At 36.5% G+C, this 16,894-nt stretch overlaps 1 protein-coding gene across 1 annotated transcript; it reads right to left on the bottom strand.

The window, feature by feature from the left end:
• Positions 1 to 235: 235 nt before the first annotated feature.
• EMB2453 (Tetratricopeptide repeat (TPR)-like superfamily protein) lies at positions 236 to 3,486 on the bottom strand. The gene is made up of 3 exons (XM_088223461.1): positions 3,055 to 3,486; positions 1,475 to 2,743; positions 236 to 845 (listed from the first exon to the last, which is right to left on the bottom strand). Exons 1-2 carry the CDS (start codon positions 3,400 to 3,402, stop codon positions 1,613 to 1,615), a joined length of 1,479 nt encoding a protein of 492 aa, XP_088079587.1. The 5' UTR covers positions 3,403 to 3,486; the 3' UTR covers positions 236 to 845; positions 1,475 to 1,612.
• Positions 3,487 to 16,894: the final 13,408 nt, after the last annotated feature.

Genomic DNA, 16,894 nt, shown 5'->3' with positions numbered 1-16,894 from the left:
TATTCAAAAGCTGTACTAAAGAAAAAAAATAAAAGTACCATTCAAAATACATAATTTTTTTTTCACAAAATGAAGATCACCAGAAATAAATATGATTTTGCATGTAATATATGTTCTCTGTAAATTTGTTGATTTTGGGATCAAACTTAAATCATTAATCTTATTAACTTATGATAACATTATAACTAGAGTGTGGATCTGCCACTGAAGGTTGGAAATTCACAGCAATACTATATAATTGTAACAGTGGAGTTATACACCCCTCTAGTCAATATTATTCGACAAGTATATTTAAATCTCCTCCCCTCAATAATTATAACAGAACATCTAGAGAATTTTCTAGAGAGTCTTCTAGGCTTTTGCCTTCATAAAAATTTAAATCTAATGAAAGGCTTATTTACAGGCTAAACTAGGAACCTTCATATAGAATTCCATTTCCACTAGTTCCTTCCATTAAGGAAAGTAATTCTATACATAAAAAGAGTTTGGAATTCATCATATCTCTTATTTTAACATGAGATAATTACAAGAGATAAACCTTAATTAGAAAATGGGATAGTGGACAATACCTAATTACCTCTGATTAAAGAGAAAATTCTAACACTTAATCCTTGCTTTCTTTGTTTGAAAGCAATGGAGTATAACTTCCTCACCCATATCAAACTTCCTCTTACATATATCTCGATGGGAAAATCCCACGTGCCCAAAGATTGTAGTCAACCTCAGAAGTCATCAATATCACTGCCATTTTTTCTGACTCTCCATGCTATTTCCTCAACATTTCAACCCCAAACTGAGTGGATAAACAGAAAGTTCTTGACGGGGGCAGGCATTAGCCAGTTGCCCTGTAATTTGAGGAAAGAATTCACTTAGTTGGACGGAAGTACCAAGAGAAAAAAATTGTCCTTTCGGTTCAACAAAGTTAGCCAAAAAATTATTCTGTGCAGTGCTGACAATGCAACGAAAGAAATCAAGTGCGAAGAACTTTTAAAGTGGAGATTTGATAACTGAGAGCAGCTCTTACAATCAATGGTAACAGAGACTTGAATTCATGGGAAACAAATGCACTGGCTATAAGAATATGATAAGAATAGGCATGGGTAAAAGAGAAATAAGAAAAGACACTAAAAACAGTAAGCCCAAATGTATATGCAAGCAGTAACCATCTAGGGAAAGAAGTACTACGAGAAGGAATCAAAACTTTGCCATTACTTGGTCTTCTGGATTGGGTCTAATAAAATGATTGAGACAAATCTATCTTTTTCATACTTCTGCATATGTTGACATATAAATTCATAAGAAATTTGGATTAAAGTTCTGAAATTTCGATGTCTACACACTTCTAATTAACCTATCGATGCAATGAGAAAGGAATGTTCAGAAGATAGGTTATCATAAACGAAAGTATCTTTAGAAGAAAAAAACCAGGGAATTTGCATGTATAGACTTTAAAAAATAAGTTGAAAGTGCATACCACATCAATGGAGCTTGAGCAGTCAACTCAACAGTGCAGAAACTGGTTGAAAGTCTTCAGATCAAAACCATCCAACACAAGCTTTGCCTTTTCAATCTCAGCTTAACAAGAAAACAGTAAGAAGAAAAGACAAACTAGTCAATCACTTATTTTCACCTCAGTTTTTGCACCTCTCTCCAGCCTCTTGAAACTAGTTTTGGCACTAGCAGAATCAGAAGAAGGCAGCACTGACCCTACAGCTTCCATAGCCTCCAAGAAGAACCGCTTATTAGGGACGATACCATCTTTGTCCATTTGCTTTAATAATTGTTGTAGAAGCTCCTTCATGTTCGCCTTAGTGTAGGCCTTATAGAGAAGTTTATATGTTGATGCATCTGGAAGCACCCCCATGTCAGGTGCATTCTTGAAAAGTTTATCTGCTTCCATGGAAAGATCATTCATGCAGTATACATCAAGCATCACATTTAGGGTTGAAACCCGCATCTCCATTCCAGATTCAACTATTCTGTCAAATATTTCCCTAGCCTTGGAGACACAGTCACAGCGTCCATACATCACTATAAGACTCTCATATGTGATGAAACTTGGAGCATATTTCAAATCAGTCATTCTCTTGAATACAGATTCTCCCTTTTCTTTTAACCGAGCCTTCCCATAGTTTATAATCATTGAATTGAATGTAGCCAGGGTAGGTTTCACCTTGGATCGCAAGAGGCTCCTAAACACTTGTTCCATCTTCTCAAATTCTTGCTTTTTCCCATAAGAATCTATGAGCAAATTGAAAGTAATAACATCGGGCTTACACTGATTGCTTTTCATCCGAGAAAGCACAGACTCCATTTCTTTGATCATCCCATTTTTCCCATATGCATCCATCACACCATTAAATGTGTAGATATCAGGGGAAACTATCCTCTCCTTAAGATCTTCAAACAGGGAATTAACTTGAGCTACATTTTGAGCTTGAGCAAAAGCCCTCAACAGAATGTTATAGGTCACAACATTAGGTTTACACCGTTCCATGCCTTTCATCTTTTTAAAGTAGGCAAGAGCTTTTTCCAAAGCCTTTACCTTATCCCGGGAATGGAGGTGAGCAGAAATGAGGGCATTGTAAACAGAAGCATCAACCCGGCACCCACTATTTCGCATTTCAGAAAAAAGCCACATTGCCATTCTGATCTGCCCTTTCTTTCCCATTACTGATATCAACTTAGAATACACACCATTATCTGCTACATACCAGCATTGTTTTTGCATCCACCTGAAAACCTGAATGCACAATATGGCTCTGAAACAACCCTTATTTCAACTTGCACTCATATAATGCCAGCTTTGCAATCTACACACATTCATTTATCTTATTCTATCAAAACAATTCAAAATCTCATAGACTAACTCCTTCAGTCAATTCATTTTCCCAAACGTATTACTTCTCATCCAACTATCAAAGACATACACACCACATATTTTTTAAGTTAATAAAAGACAATTCTACCAAAATGAATTATAAGACAGCAATCTTTTTGGAAAAAGAAAACCAGAAAAGAACAAAAAAGCCAAGTGGCGCAAGAAGATCAAACCTCAAGACATTGAAGCCACTTATCAGTCCTTCCAAGCTCTTCAAATAGAAGAAAACAGTGCTCCGTTCTCACTTCCTTAACGTGTTTGTCCAATGTCTTCACCAACGGCTCTTTGTCACCAAATTTCCTCAGTAGAACCCGGACAAGGTCTCTCGTCTCCATCTGCATCCTACCCTTCGATGCTCTTCTGGATATTCGGGTCCCGACGCAGGAAATTGGGATTGGATGCTTCTTAGGATGTGGCTGGTTTATAAAGCGTCCTTTGGATATCCTTAGAGTGAGCTGGGTAAACGGAGAAGGGAGAGTGGAGAAGTGGAGGCACTGAGTTGATGATAAGTTCCGGTTCATCTTCGTTTGCTAAGATTACTAAGAGGCGAGAGGTGTTTATTGAAGATGGTGCTCGGGATTTTGGGGTGGTGGTTGTGAATTTGACAACCTTATGGGTTAATTAGTGAATATAAAAACTTGCGGGCGAAAAAGAAAATTGCTAAAAGAGACCTTTTTTGGTTGGAATACATGAAAGCATAGCATTAAATATTTGTGTTAAAATACATCAACAATTTCCCTTTTTGATACAGGCCCCTTGTCTTAACACCGAGCAGCCCATTGGCTGATTTATGGGCTTCTTTATGTTTGGGAGTCCATGGAAAGGAACAAAATTCAAACTCTATTAAAGTTTTTTTTTTTTTTTTTTTTTTTATGTTATTTCTCAATACATGCAGTTTACTTCTTTTGTCTTCTGTCTCGAATGGCCTTAATGCAAGTTGAGAGTCACACAAAACCATTATTCTACTTGACCCCTCCTCCGTTGCTTTCTTCAAACAAAGGAGAATAGTTTCATGTTCAACAACTAAAAGATTAGTGATATGTATGCTATCAGTCCATGCATATTTTCTTTTATTGTAGTTTCATATGCATGATATTGTAGTTTTAATCTTATAAGGCAGCATCGTAGTAGATCCTTGTTGCATTATTATGTTCTGCTATTTTTTGCCCTTTTTTTTTATCTCTAACACCATTTTGCAGGAGGACATTTTTGACAAATTGGAAGAATGATTGAAGCTCGTTCATAAAGAGGAAGTGTTAGTGCTTCATTCCAAGTAACCTTGTCATGTTTAAATGAGTCTCTTCATTTTCAAACTAGATATGCTATAATAAAAACAAAAAAATGAACATATTACACTTATATAGCAAATATAAATCAAAATGAAAGTTGCACTTTTATTCAGCAAAACAATGTCTTTTATAGGAAATTACATAAACATAAAACACTAGGAAAACATGATTCGATTCCATGATTAACAAACTCCTACTTTGACTCAACCCAATATCTTTTATTCAATAAGAAAATCATATTTTTAAAAACTCAAAATAGAATAATTAAAATTTTTAACAATAAAAATATCTAACATTTCCTCTCTTAAGTGAAAAATAATTTCATTTTACATTTGTCATCAAACTAAGCTCTTCATATTGTAAACACCAAGTGAACTTCACAGCTTTGTGAATGCAGCAACTTTGAGGGGCTGGGTGAAAATATCACTAGTTTGGTCTTCACTTTTGCAATAAATGGCTTCAATTATTTCTTCCTTGTGAGATCTCTTAAGAAGTGAAACTTGACATCAATGTGTTTACTTCCTCCATGTAATACTGGATTCTTTGAGAGTTTGATTACTGAGTTACTATTACAGTGAAGTTAAATAACATCTTTTTATGGAAAATAAAGTTTGTCAAGAACATTTCTCATCCATATTGTTTGATAAGCACATGAGGTTGTTGCTACAAACTTTGCTTTAGTAGTTGAGAGAGTCACAATTTGCTGTTTTTTTATAACCATGAGATAGCTTCTAAACCAAACAAAAACACAAATCCAATTATACTTTTCCTGTGATCTGGATCCCTTACAAAATCGCTATCTAAAAATTCAATTAAATCTGTTTGCTCTCCTTTCTAGTAGTAAATTCCAAGGTCCACAGTACATTATAGGTACTTGAGAATTTTTTTAGTAGCCAACAAATGAATTTCTCTTAGTTGCTTTATATATCGGCTGGTAAGACTGATAATCTATATTATGTCCAGCCTAGTGGCTGTTAAATACATTAAACTCCCTACACTTTATTTGTCATATGTGTTGTAAATCTTCTTTCCTCCAGGATCTTTCTCAAGCTTCATCCCCATCTCTGAAGGAGTGCTAGTAGCATTGCAATGCTCCATGTCAAATTTTTCTAAAATTTTTTGGGCATATTTCTTTAGTGAAATAAAAGTTCTAACTACAAATTGTTGAACTTCAATCTTAAGAAAATAAGACATTAATCAAAGGTCATACATATCAAATTCCATCATCATGAGCTCCTTAAATTTATCAAGCAATCATTTATCATTATCTGTAAAAATTAAATCATCAACATATAAACATACAATAACAATCTTTTCATCTTCACTCTTTATATAAAGTGTATGCTCATAGGAATAACTTTTATAACTACTCTTTGAGAAATAAGTATCTATATAGTTATATCAAGCTCTTACTGTGTTGAAGACGATCTCAACTCAATTAAGAGAAATTACTTTAGTTCTCATGTAACACCTAATAATTTCTTTTATTTTTATTTTTATTTTTTTAATATAATTATTTATTTATTTAATTTATTTTAATTTAATAAAAAAAGGGGTAAAAATTTGTTACGGATTAAATTGAAAATAATTTTGGAAAAAATGAATGAAAATTTGGGTTCTGAGGATATTTTTGAAAGAAAAATAAAAAATCGATGGTTAAAACGTAATTTAAAAAAATTGTGCCACGTCAGATACCCGGTTAGCAGCCCCGACCAACCAGGACGTGACAGGTGGCAAAGGCGCTGACGCAGGAGGCCACGCAGGAGGAGCTACATGGGCGATCCGCGTGCGCGCGATTGAACGACTGAAGTTCGTTCCAGCTCGCACGGACGACCTAGATTGGAAGTGCGCATGGACGACCAAGATTGAATCGCGCACGGACGATCCATATTGAATCGCGCACGGACGGCCCAGATTGAATCGAGATAAACGGCCCAAATTCACTCCCTATTTAATCGCAATAGAACAGTCCAGATCAAAAGCGATGTACGACCAAGATCAAAAGCGGATGAGTATAAATAACCCCATCCGCACCCAAACCCTAACCCTAGCCGCCAGAACCCCTCGTCGGAGAAGTCAGTCCAGCCGCCCGGGAGCCGACTGCCGCCACCCGCCGCCACACTAGAGAAATTTCCGACCGCCAAACGAGGTAAAAATCTCACCCTTTGCTCAGAATTTAATTTTAAACACACCCATGATCAAATTGGAGCAAAAGGACCGGCTAATTGGCTGGAAAATACTGGCAAAGCTCGGCTGCGTCGCCGCGAGGTATTTCAAAAAATGCCTCCGATGAGGCCCTTTCCGATTTCTGTTTGATGTGATTTTTCTACCGTTGTGATCACCGTTTCCTTCTCTACGAGTTGACCGGACCAAAACACCCAACCATAACATGAGCTGGAGGAGCCGCCGCACCGGAGAGCCTCGCTGCCAGTGAGTTTTAATTTTTTTACGTTTTTTCAGCCAACCGACCGAGGGTCCTAAGTGTGTTTTCTCACAGGAACTGATGCAGATTTGGCTGAATTCAGCCAAAAACAACCGAAAACAACCAACCCGAGGCGGATCGCCGCCGTTTGTGTCGGCGCCGTTGTTTGAGCACGGCGGAGCTGCCGTGCTAGATTTCTAAAATTGGCTGAGTAGGCCCTGGGACTGATTTTTGAGTTATTTGGGACATTTGTAGGTACCGTAAGCGCGTTTTAGTTCTCGAAGAAAAATTCAGGGAACCTAGGGACTGCCCCTAGGTGCAGTAAACTATTTAGCTTTTCGGTGTTAAATCAGGTAAGGACTCCTCATCCTATTTCCTATCATAGATTTGAAGTTTGAGTAAATAATAATACGCTTTTTTATACAAATTAAATAGATGTGCATAATTAATTACGGATTGCTAATGGAGCCTGAACCGGACATTGTTCTCTGTTAATTTATGTTGATTGATCTTGCAGTCTAAAAGCATGATGGTTTCTGGTTTATCTATTTAGTGTTTAAATGCAGAAAGATGCAGAACAGGGAGTTAGTTCAGAATTTCGAGTCTCTGCCAATGGGTTGCTCCGATTCCAGGACAGGGTGTGTGTTCCAGGTGACAGTGAGTTAAAGAGAGACATCATGACCGAGGCCCATAGCTCAAAGTTTGTCATGCATCCCAGAAGTACTAAAATGTACCAAAATATGCGACCCTGATTTTGGTAGAACATAATAAAAAGAGATATAACTGACTTTGTTTCTAAGTATTTGGTATGTCAGCAGGTCAAGGCAGAGCATCAACGCCCAAGCGGGCTACTCCAGCCTTTACCGATCCCAGAATGGAAGTGGGAACATATCATCATGAACTTCGTGACAGGATTACCTAAGGCACGCTCAGGACATGATGCCATCTGGATAATTGTCGACCGGCTTACCAAGTCTTCCTACTTCTTGGCCATCAGAATGACTGATCCCTTGGATAAGTTAGCAAGAATGTATATCCTGGAAGTAGTCAGATTGCATGGAGTCCTAGTGACAATGGTATCCGACAGGGACCTCAGGTTCACTTCTCAGTTTTGGAGTAGTTTTCAGCAAGCCATGAGAATGAAGTTGTCCCTCAGTACTGCATTCTATCCTCAGACTGATGGACAGTCAGAAAAGACAATCTGTACATTTGAGGTTATGCTCTGAGCATGTGTCCTTGACTCTAGGGGCCATTGGGACGATCATCTACCCCTGATAGAGTTCGCTTACAACAACAGCTACTAAGCGAGTATTGGCATGGCTCCGTATGAGGCGTTATATGGGCGCCTATGCAAATCGCAGATTTATTGGGAAGAAGTGGGCGATAGAAAACTGTTCGGCCCACAGTTGGTAGAAGAGACTACATCCAAAATAGTTAAGATCAGGAAGAGCATTCAGACGGCTCAGAGCAGACAGAAAAGTTATGCGAACACCCGGAGGAGAGATTTAGAATTTGAGGAAGGTAACCGGGTGTTCCTTAAGGTTACACCTTTCAAGAAAATCAGTAGATTCAGCAGGAGGGAGAAACTGAACCCCCCGATTTATTGGACCATTTGAAGTCTTAGACATGATTGGTACCACCGCCTACAAACTAGCACTACCTTTAGAACTTTTTAAGGTCCACAATGTATTTCATGTATTCATGCTACGCAAGTACAACCCGGATCCCTCTCATGTCTTGGCCCACGAGCCTCTTCCACTCCAAGAGAATTTATCCTACGAGGAACTACCAATCAGCATTGTGGGTCGAAAGAGTTGATTACTCTGCAACTGAGAAATTTTCTTTATAAAGGTCGTAAGGCATAACCACACACCGAAGGAGGCTACATGGGAGCTAGAATCATACTTTAGAGCCTAGTATCCCCAGCTGTTCAATTAAGAATGAGAGATAAATTTGAGTGACCAAATTTCTTTTAAGGAGGGGAGAGTTGTAACAACCAATAATTTCTTTTATTTTTATTTTTATTTTTTTAATATAGTTATTTATTTATTTAATTTATTTTATTTTAATTTAATGAAAAATAGGGTAAAAATTTGTTACAGATTAAATTGAAAACAATTTTGGGAAAAAGGAGTGAAAATTTGGGTTATGGGAGTATTTTTGAAAGAAAAATCAGAAATCATTGGTCAAAACACAATTTAAAAAAATTGCACCATGTCAGATGCCCGGTCAGCAGCCTAAACCAATCAGGACGCGCCAGGTGGCAGAGGCGCTGACGTGGGAGGCCACGCGGGGGGAGCCACGTGGGCGATCCGCGTGCGAGCGATCGAACGGCTGAGTTCTATTCCCGCATGCACGGACAACCTAGATTGGAAGCGCGCACAGATAGCCCAGATTGAATCATGCATGGACGGCCCAGATTAAATCGCGATGAACGGCCTAGATTCACTTCCTATTTAATTGCAATCGGACGGTCCAGATCAAAAGCGATGGACGGCCCAGATCAAAAGCAGATGAGTATAAATAACTCCATCCGCACCTAAACCCTAACCCTAGCCGCCAGACCTCTCGTCGGAGAAGACAGCCTAGCTGCCGGGGAGCCGACTACTGCCACCCGCCGCCGCACTGGAGAAATTTTTGACAGCCAAACGAGGTAAAAATCTCACCATTTGCTCAGAATTTAATTTTAAACATACCCATGACTAAATTAGAGCAAAAAAACAGGTCAATTGGCCAGAAAATACTGGCAAAGCCTAGCGACTCCGCCGCGGGGTATTTGGAAAACGCCTTCGATGAGGCCCTTCCTGATTCCCGTTCGATGTTATTTTTCTACTGTTGTGATCACCGTTTCTTTCTCTACAGGTTGGCCGGAGCAAAACACCCAACTGCAACGTGAGCCAGAGGAGCCGTCGCACCGGAGAGCCCCACCGCCAGTGAGTTTCAGTTTTTTATGTTTTTTCGGCCAACCGATGGCCCTAAGTGTGTTTTCTTACAGGAACTTATGCAGATTTAGCTGAATTCAGCCGAACACAGCCAACCCAAGATGGATCACCGCCGCTTGCAGGGCTGTTGTCGCCGGAGCACGGTAGAGCCGCCGTGCCAGATTTTTAAAATTTGCTGAGTAGGCCCTAGGACTGATTTTTGGGTTATTTGGGACATTTGTAGGTACTGTAAGTGCGTTTCAATTCCTGAAAAAAAAAATTCAGGGAACCTAGGGACCGCCCGTAGGCGCAGTAAACCATTTATCTTTTCGACGTCAAATCAGGTAAAGACCCCTCACCCTATTTCCTATCATAGATTTGAAGTTTGAATAAATAATAATACTGTCTTTTGTACAAATTAAATAGATGTGCATAATTAATTACGGATTGCTAATGGAGCCCGAACCGGACATTGTTCTCTATTGATTTCTGTTGATTGATCTTGCAATCTAAAAGCATGATGGTTTCTGGTTTATCTATTTTAGGGTTTAAATGCATGTATTATTGCCTTACTTGACCACTGTTTGATTTTGGGATCTAAGATATGATTGCATTGTCAGATGCATATTCATTTGTTTATGTAATTATGTTTGATTTGGTAACGGAGACTAAGAAAAAACAGGAAAGTTGTGTGATTCAATAAACAGATAAGATGACAGCCTCATTAGATATCCTGAGAGATGGTGGACGGACCAGGTTCATAAAGAACCCTACCGTGAACGTTGTCTCATACCGGACGGGGTATGGAGACTCGGTAATTTGGCACTCATATCGGACAGGGTATGGAGACGGCCCGTTTCACCCTCATACCGGACGAGGTATTGAGATTTAATATCTTGGTGCTCATACTGTACGTGGTATAGGGACGGCTCTGTAATTAAGATTGTTAAGGAAAAAGGTTCACGTGTAGTGGGGACACCCCTATAGATCCCCATGGATACTAGTGAGTTGGTGTAACGAGAAACGGTTATGATTTAGTTATTGTTAATGAATATGAATTTATGATATATTCTATGTTACTGATTGTGCATGAAGTTATGATCCGAATGATGTTATTGTCTTTATAGATTGTTTTAATAAATTCCACAATGGTAAGTGAATGATAAATGGTTTTATTTTTAATAAATATATTGGTTTAAATTTAGTGCTCCATTAGTTATTTTAATTTTCTACCAACCTTTACTTATATGCCAGTGATGTAGTGTGATGTCCTTACTAAGTTAGTATACCTCACCCCTTATTTAACCATTTCAGATCAAGAGGACATGGTTCCCGAGTCCGATCCCAAAGAAGATTGCAGTAGATGCTAGATACTTTATATTTTCTTTTACTTTTCTCATTTATAATGTTTCTTTCAGAGAATTCATTCTGTGATGTTTGTTTAGTACTTTTAAGTTATTGTGTAAGGGATATAAAACTTAACATTTTATTTCGCTTCCACACTTAAACTGTAACAGCCCCGGAAATTCATAATGGAATTTACATTATAAATATCAAATGCGGAAGCGAAGTCAAAATTTGAATAACATCCCTTACACTAAAACCAAAACGTGCTCACAAAATATAAAAGATTAAACTACCTAAAGGAGAAGCTTGAAAGTAAAAACTACGAATGTGACTATGGAGTCTTTAAGCGTCCCCTTCGTCGTCCTCCTGCGGAACCGGCTCGGGAACGATGTCCTCTTGATCTGAAATGATTAAATAAGGAATGAGCTACACTAGCCCAGTAAAGACATCACGATATCTCACCGTCACGGAGGTAAAGGTGGGTAGAAAACACAAAAAGACCAATGGAGCATAATTTACAACAAATCCTTTTATCGATAATAAAACCTTTACCATTCACTTACCCGGTGAAATTCATAAGACAATATACGAAAACAATAACATCATTATCATCATGAAAACATATATATGAACTGTATAATATAATACCTATCACACTTTTCGTAATTCAATCGTTAATAACATATTTTCCTAATTCACCAGCCCACTAGTATCCATGGGGATCCATAGGGGTCCCACTACCCGTTAATCCTTAACACTTGAAATCATATTCCAGGGCCGTCCCCATACCCCGTCCGGTATGGGCGCCAAACCATAGACCTCATTATCCCGTCCGGTATGAGGGTGAAACGGGCCGTCCCCATACCCCGTCTGGTATGGGCGCCAAAACAATAAACCTCATTACCCCGTCCGGTATGAGGGTGAAACGGGCCGTCCCCATACCCCGTCCGGTATGGGCGCCAAAACACATAAGATCTCCATACCCCGTCCGGTATGGGAGACCACAATCCCGGTAGGGTTCCCTACGGACCCGGTCCGTCCACCATCTCCCAGGATATCTAGTCAGGCTGAACACATTATACAATTTCCATTCACATAATCTTTCATTCTCCTTTTTCCTCAGTCAGTATTATCAATCACATACAAATAAGTAAAATGATAATTTATGCCAAACAGACAATATACAGCATCAATATCCCGGTCATTCAATCCATAATCAATAAAACAGTAAAATATGCACACGAAACTATAAAATGAAACATCGGACCTCATGCTGCATTTAAAACTGTAAAACAGGCCAAATAACAGTTAACCGACAAACACACTAGACTCGGGCTCCATTAGCGACCTTAAGCAATTTCACACATTCGTTGATTCATGAAATATCGTTTTATCATTTATTGAACTTTAAAACTGTGATAGGAAATAGGGTGAGGGGTCCTTACTCGTTTTGGGGTCCGAACACGGCTTCACAGTGCGCTTGCAGGCTGTCCTTAATTTTTCCTGAATTTTCCTCGGAGAACTGAAACGCACTACTGGTACCTGCACGTGTTCCAAAAAATTCCAAATTAGGCCCAGGGCCCCTTTTCGGCCCAAATCGCAACTCCGGCACGGTGGCTCCGCCGTGCTCCGGCGACGGCGCCGCCGCTGGCGGCGGCGATTCGCCTCGGGTTGGTTATTTTCGGCCACACTCGCATCGGTCCCTGCGAGAAAACAACCCTAGGGCCCTCGGGGGGCCAAAAAATCACGGAAAAACGGAGCTTACCGGCGGCGGCGCTCTCGGGTGCGGCGGCTCTCCGGCGAGGTTCGTGTTTTGGTGATTCGGCTCCGGTCAACCTGTAGAGAAAAGAATGGTGATCATGGTGATATAAAAATTGCATCAAACGGAGGCCGGGAAGGGCCTCATCGGAGGCAAAAACCGAGAAGGGTACGAAATTTGGCCACAGGAGGAATCAGCGTGGAAAAACGAGTCGGGGGTACGAAATTTACCTCGATCGGCGGTCGGAAGTTCCTCCGGTACGGCGGCGGGTGGCGGCGGCCGGCTTCTGGTTCGTCTTCTCCGGCGAGCGGCAGGCGGCTAGGGTTTGTGGTCTGGTGTGGGGGTTCTATTTATAACCCTTTGCCTTTTGATCTCAGCCGTCCATTTTGTTTTAATCTGGGCCATCCGTTTTTGATTAAATCTGGGCCGTCCGTGCGTTTAAATCTGGGCCGTCCGATCGCATGCTTGATCTGGGCCGTCCGATCGCGCCTACGTGGATCGCCAACGTGACCCTTTTTGGAACGACGTGGTTTTGCCACGTGGCAGGTCCCGGTTGGCCGGGACTGCTGACCGGGCCTGCTAACGTGGCTGCCGACGTGGCTTCTTTTTTTTTTTTTTTTTTTTTTTTTCGGCCCCTTTCCGGGCGCTACATAAATTATTATAAATTTTCTTTTGGGTTTTCTGAGGGTGTTACATCTGATACCATTAAAAAGATTTTTTTTTAAAAAATAATTAATTAAGATTAAAAGACTCTTTTTAAGATTTAAAAAAAATTGAAAGATTTTGATCCTTCTAGAAAACTTTTAACTCTATATAAATAATAAAGAATATAGTATAATTATTATAAAAATTAATTAGAAAATATTATTCCATTTAAAGTTTTAATTTAATTATATTTTTTATATATAGATTTCTAATAAAAAAATCTAAAATTTGAAGAAAAACTTAGATCATACAAATTTACTAAGATTTTAGATTCAATGTATGAAGTAGCATTGTAAGATGCACAGAGAAGTTAACCGATACTAGTATTCAAGAAAACCTATCTTAATTATAACTCTGTCAATTAATAATTCTCATAAAATAAGAATTATTTCTTGTATTTTGTAAACATTTAATTACTTGTAATTAATTCATTAGCACCTAAATTGTTTAATTTTCGTGAAAGGGGAAAAAAAGACCTAAATTGTAATGCTCAACTCATAATTTTAGAACTTATGAGTAATTTAACATAAATAAAGAAAAAAAATTTCATCTTTTACATCTTATTTGGATAAATTTTATTGATGGTTAAAGTTAATTAATATATAGTAATGACAATAATTGGATAGCAAAACAAGATTAGAATGACAAATTTTTTTTATGTTTGGATGATAGTATATTAATGTATGTCAATGATATATTTTTGTTTGAATAATAAAATGATATGATTTTATTTTCAGTCAAATTACTAATTTACCCCTACCTATTATATGTAATAATAAATATGTCAATGATATATTTTTGTTTGAATAATAAAATGATATGATTTTATTTTCAGTCAAATTACTAATTTACCCCTACCTATTATATGTAATAATAAATAGTATATAAAAAATATGTTATGAAAAAAATAAATAAATTGTTTACCAATATAATTATATTTGTATTTAAATAAATAATTATTACACATAATCAAATTAAATTTTTATATTTAACAAAATAAATAATAATTATTTACATTATCAAATTTAATTTTAATAAAAATAAAATTATTTATATATTAAAAATAAATCATTGTAATTAGATATTATTGTATTAAATCTAAAATTATTTCAACAAATAAAAAATTAAAATGTGCTTGAAATAATCACATATCATAAGTTAATTTATTAATTAATATTGTTTAAAAAATTAATCATCAATAAAATTTCATGTGTGCAATTATATTTTTTTTATTAATTTTAAACTTCTAAATTCATTTTTTTAACAAAAATGTACAATATATATATATGTACATATGTAGATTATTCAATAATAGAAAAATATATAATTACATTTATATTTAAATAAATAATTATTACACATAATAAAATTAAATTTTTATATTTAATAAAATAAATAATTATTATTTATATTATCACATTAATTTAATTTTAATAAAAATAAAATTATTTATATATTAGAGACAAATAGTTGTAATTATATATTATTATATTAAATTTAAAATTATTTTAACAAATAAAAAATTAAAATATACTTGAAATAATCACATACCATGAGTTAATTTAATAATTAATATTATGTAAAAAATTAATCATCAATAAAATTTCACGTGTGCAATTATATACTTTTTTATTAGTTTCAAACTTCTAAATTCATTTTTAACAAAAATGTATTGTATATTTATACATATGTAGATATTTCGTATTCATATTCAATAATAAAAAAATATTTATATTCTTTTACTAAATTACTTGAGAATTAAATAAATATCACAATAAACTAAAACTATTTCAAAAATATAAATAGTAAAAAATAATGTCCACAAACAAACAATTTTAACATAAATTAATCAATTCAAAATAACAAATTAGTCCATCAAAATAATAAGATTTATCTATTAAACATCACACATCAGTTTGACAAAGGTTCCTAAAACCATAAAATAGTCTTGCATTTCGGACACAGCAACCTCCATTTTTAATTATCTGAAAATTTGAAGAAATCAAAAAATCAAAATAAAAAAAATAACAAATAAAAAATATTCGAACTTGAGATGTAATATTACTCATACCTGGTAAATTAAGTAAATTGGTCATGAAAAAACTACGCCTGTAATACCCAGATCCAGGATAAATTTTCTCATTTATAAAGTATATATAAATAATTAAAAATATTATTTTAATTTAATTTTATTTAAATTATTGAAAAAATGAATTAGGGACCAAATTGAAATAAATTTTGAGAAAAATGGGTGGAATTTTGAGTTCGGGGCATGTTTTTAAAAGAAAAATTAGAAATAGATGGTTAAAATGCAAAAAGGAGAAGTTCGGCCACGTGGGATGGCCCAGTTAGCAACCACGGCGAACCAGAGCACGCCGCACTTGGATACCCCCTCCCCCCGCTGGTAGGTTCGTTTTTTTTATTTTTTGGCCAACCAATGCCCCCTAACGTATTTTTTTCACAAAGATACGTGTAAAATCGGTCAAAACCGGTCAGACTGAGGCAAACCACTTCCATGGGCGACGGAGTAGGCACTGGAGCACTGTAGTGTCACCGTGCCAGAACTCTGAAATTGGCTGGAATGCGTTTTCAACGCTGATTTTGGATTTTTAGAATATTTTTATGTACGTGACGAGTATTTTGGATTTCCACAGAAAAAATTCAAGGAATTCAGGACCCGTTAGGAGGCGTAGTAGATAGCATGACATTTCGAAATATCGATCCGGATAAGGATCCATCACCCTGTTCTCGGTTACAATAAATTGAAGATTAATAATCGATAATTGTGTGTTTTGTGAAAAAAAATTAGAAAAATCCTAAAAATATTCGAGGTCACTAGTAAAGTCAGAACTGGTTAGTTTACATTTGTTTTGATTCTCTGTTTATTTTTCTGTACTATCTATATTTGCTTACTATTATGCTATACATAATTGAATTGATGTTTTTTATGGTCTTCTCGATTATTTAGTTATTTGGTTCCTCCTGCATTGTTTATTCGGTATTCTGATTATTGGTTATTTGGTTATGCTAAACTATATCACTTGTTTAAGTGTCATTTGAATTAATCTGTGAATATAAAATAAGATATTGGTATGCTTTAGTGGTTATTTGGATGATAAGAGTCTAAATAAATGAAAGTTTATTGGACATTCTGGGAAATGGTGGACGGACCCAGTACATAGGAAACCATACTGTGGACATTACTTCAGTTGGATGGAGCTGAGAAGTCCCATACCGAAAGGGTTTTGAGAGATATGGTTCACCCTTATACCAAACAGGGCATCGAGAAGATGGTGTTTTTGGCGTCCATTATCGGATGGGGTATGGGGACGATTGAATTAATTGTCAAATATTGATACTGAGTTCACGAGTAGATGGATCTCCTTATAGACCATAGGGGTCCCAATAAGTAAGTTAAAAAGGAAGGATTGCTGATCCTATGTATAAAATTGAAATGTCATTTGGTTAATATCTTTATAGGTTGATTTTGGAAAAAACTATAACAGTAAGTATCGAATAAAAAGTTTTAAAGTTAAATGTATTTATTTAAAGTAAGGGCTCCATTAGTTA

This window comes from Carica papaya, chromosome 6 (assembly GCF_054855325.1).
Source record: "Carica papaya isolate Zhongbai chromosome 6, ASM5485532v1, whole genome shotgun sequence".
Classification (NCBI taxonomy): Eukaryota; Viridiplantae; Streptophyta; class Magnoliopsida; order Brassicales; family Caricaceae; genus Carica; species Carica papaya.
This window is presented reverse-complemented; position numbering and strand designations above follow the sequence as displayed.

Excerpts from the sequence above, each read along its gene's own strand:
- EMB2453 (XM_088223461.1), bottom strand. The coding sequence starts at position 3,402 with ATGAACCGGAACTTATCATCAACTCAGTGCCTCCACTTCTCCACTCTC. Across the intron at positions 2,744-3,054 it reads AGTGGCTTCAATGTCTTGAG|GTTTTCAGGTGGATGCAAAA; the intron begins GTTTGATCTTCT and ends TTGTGCATTCAG.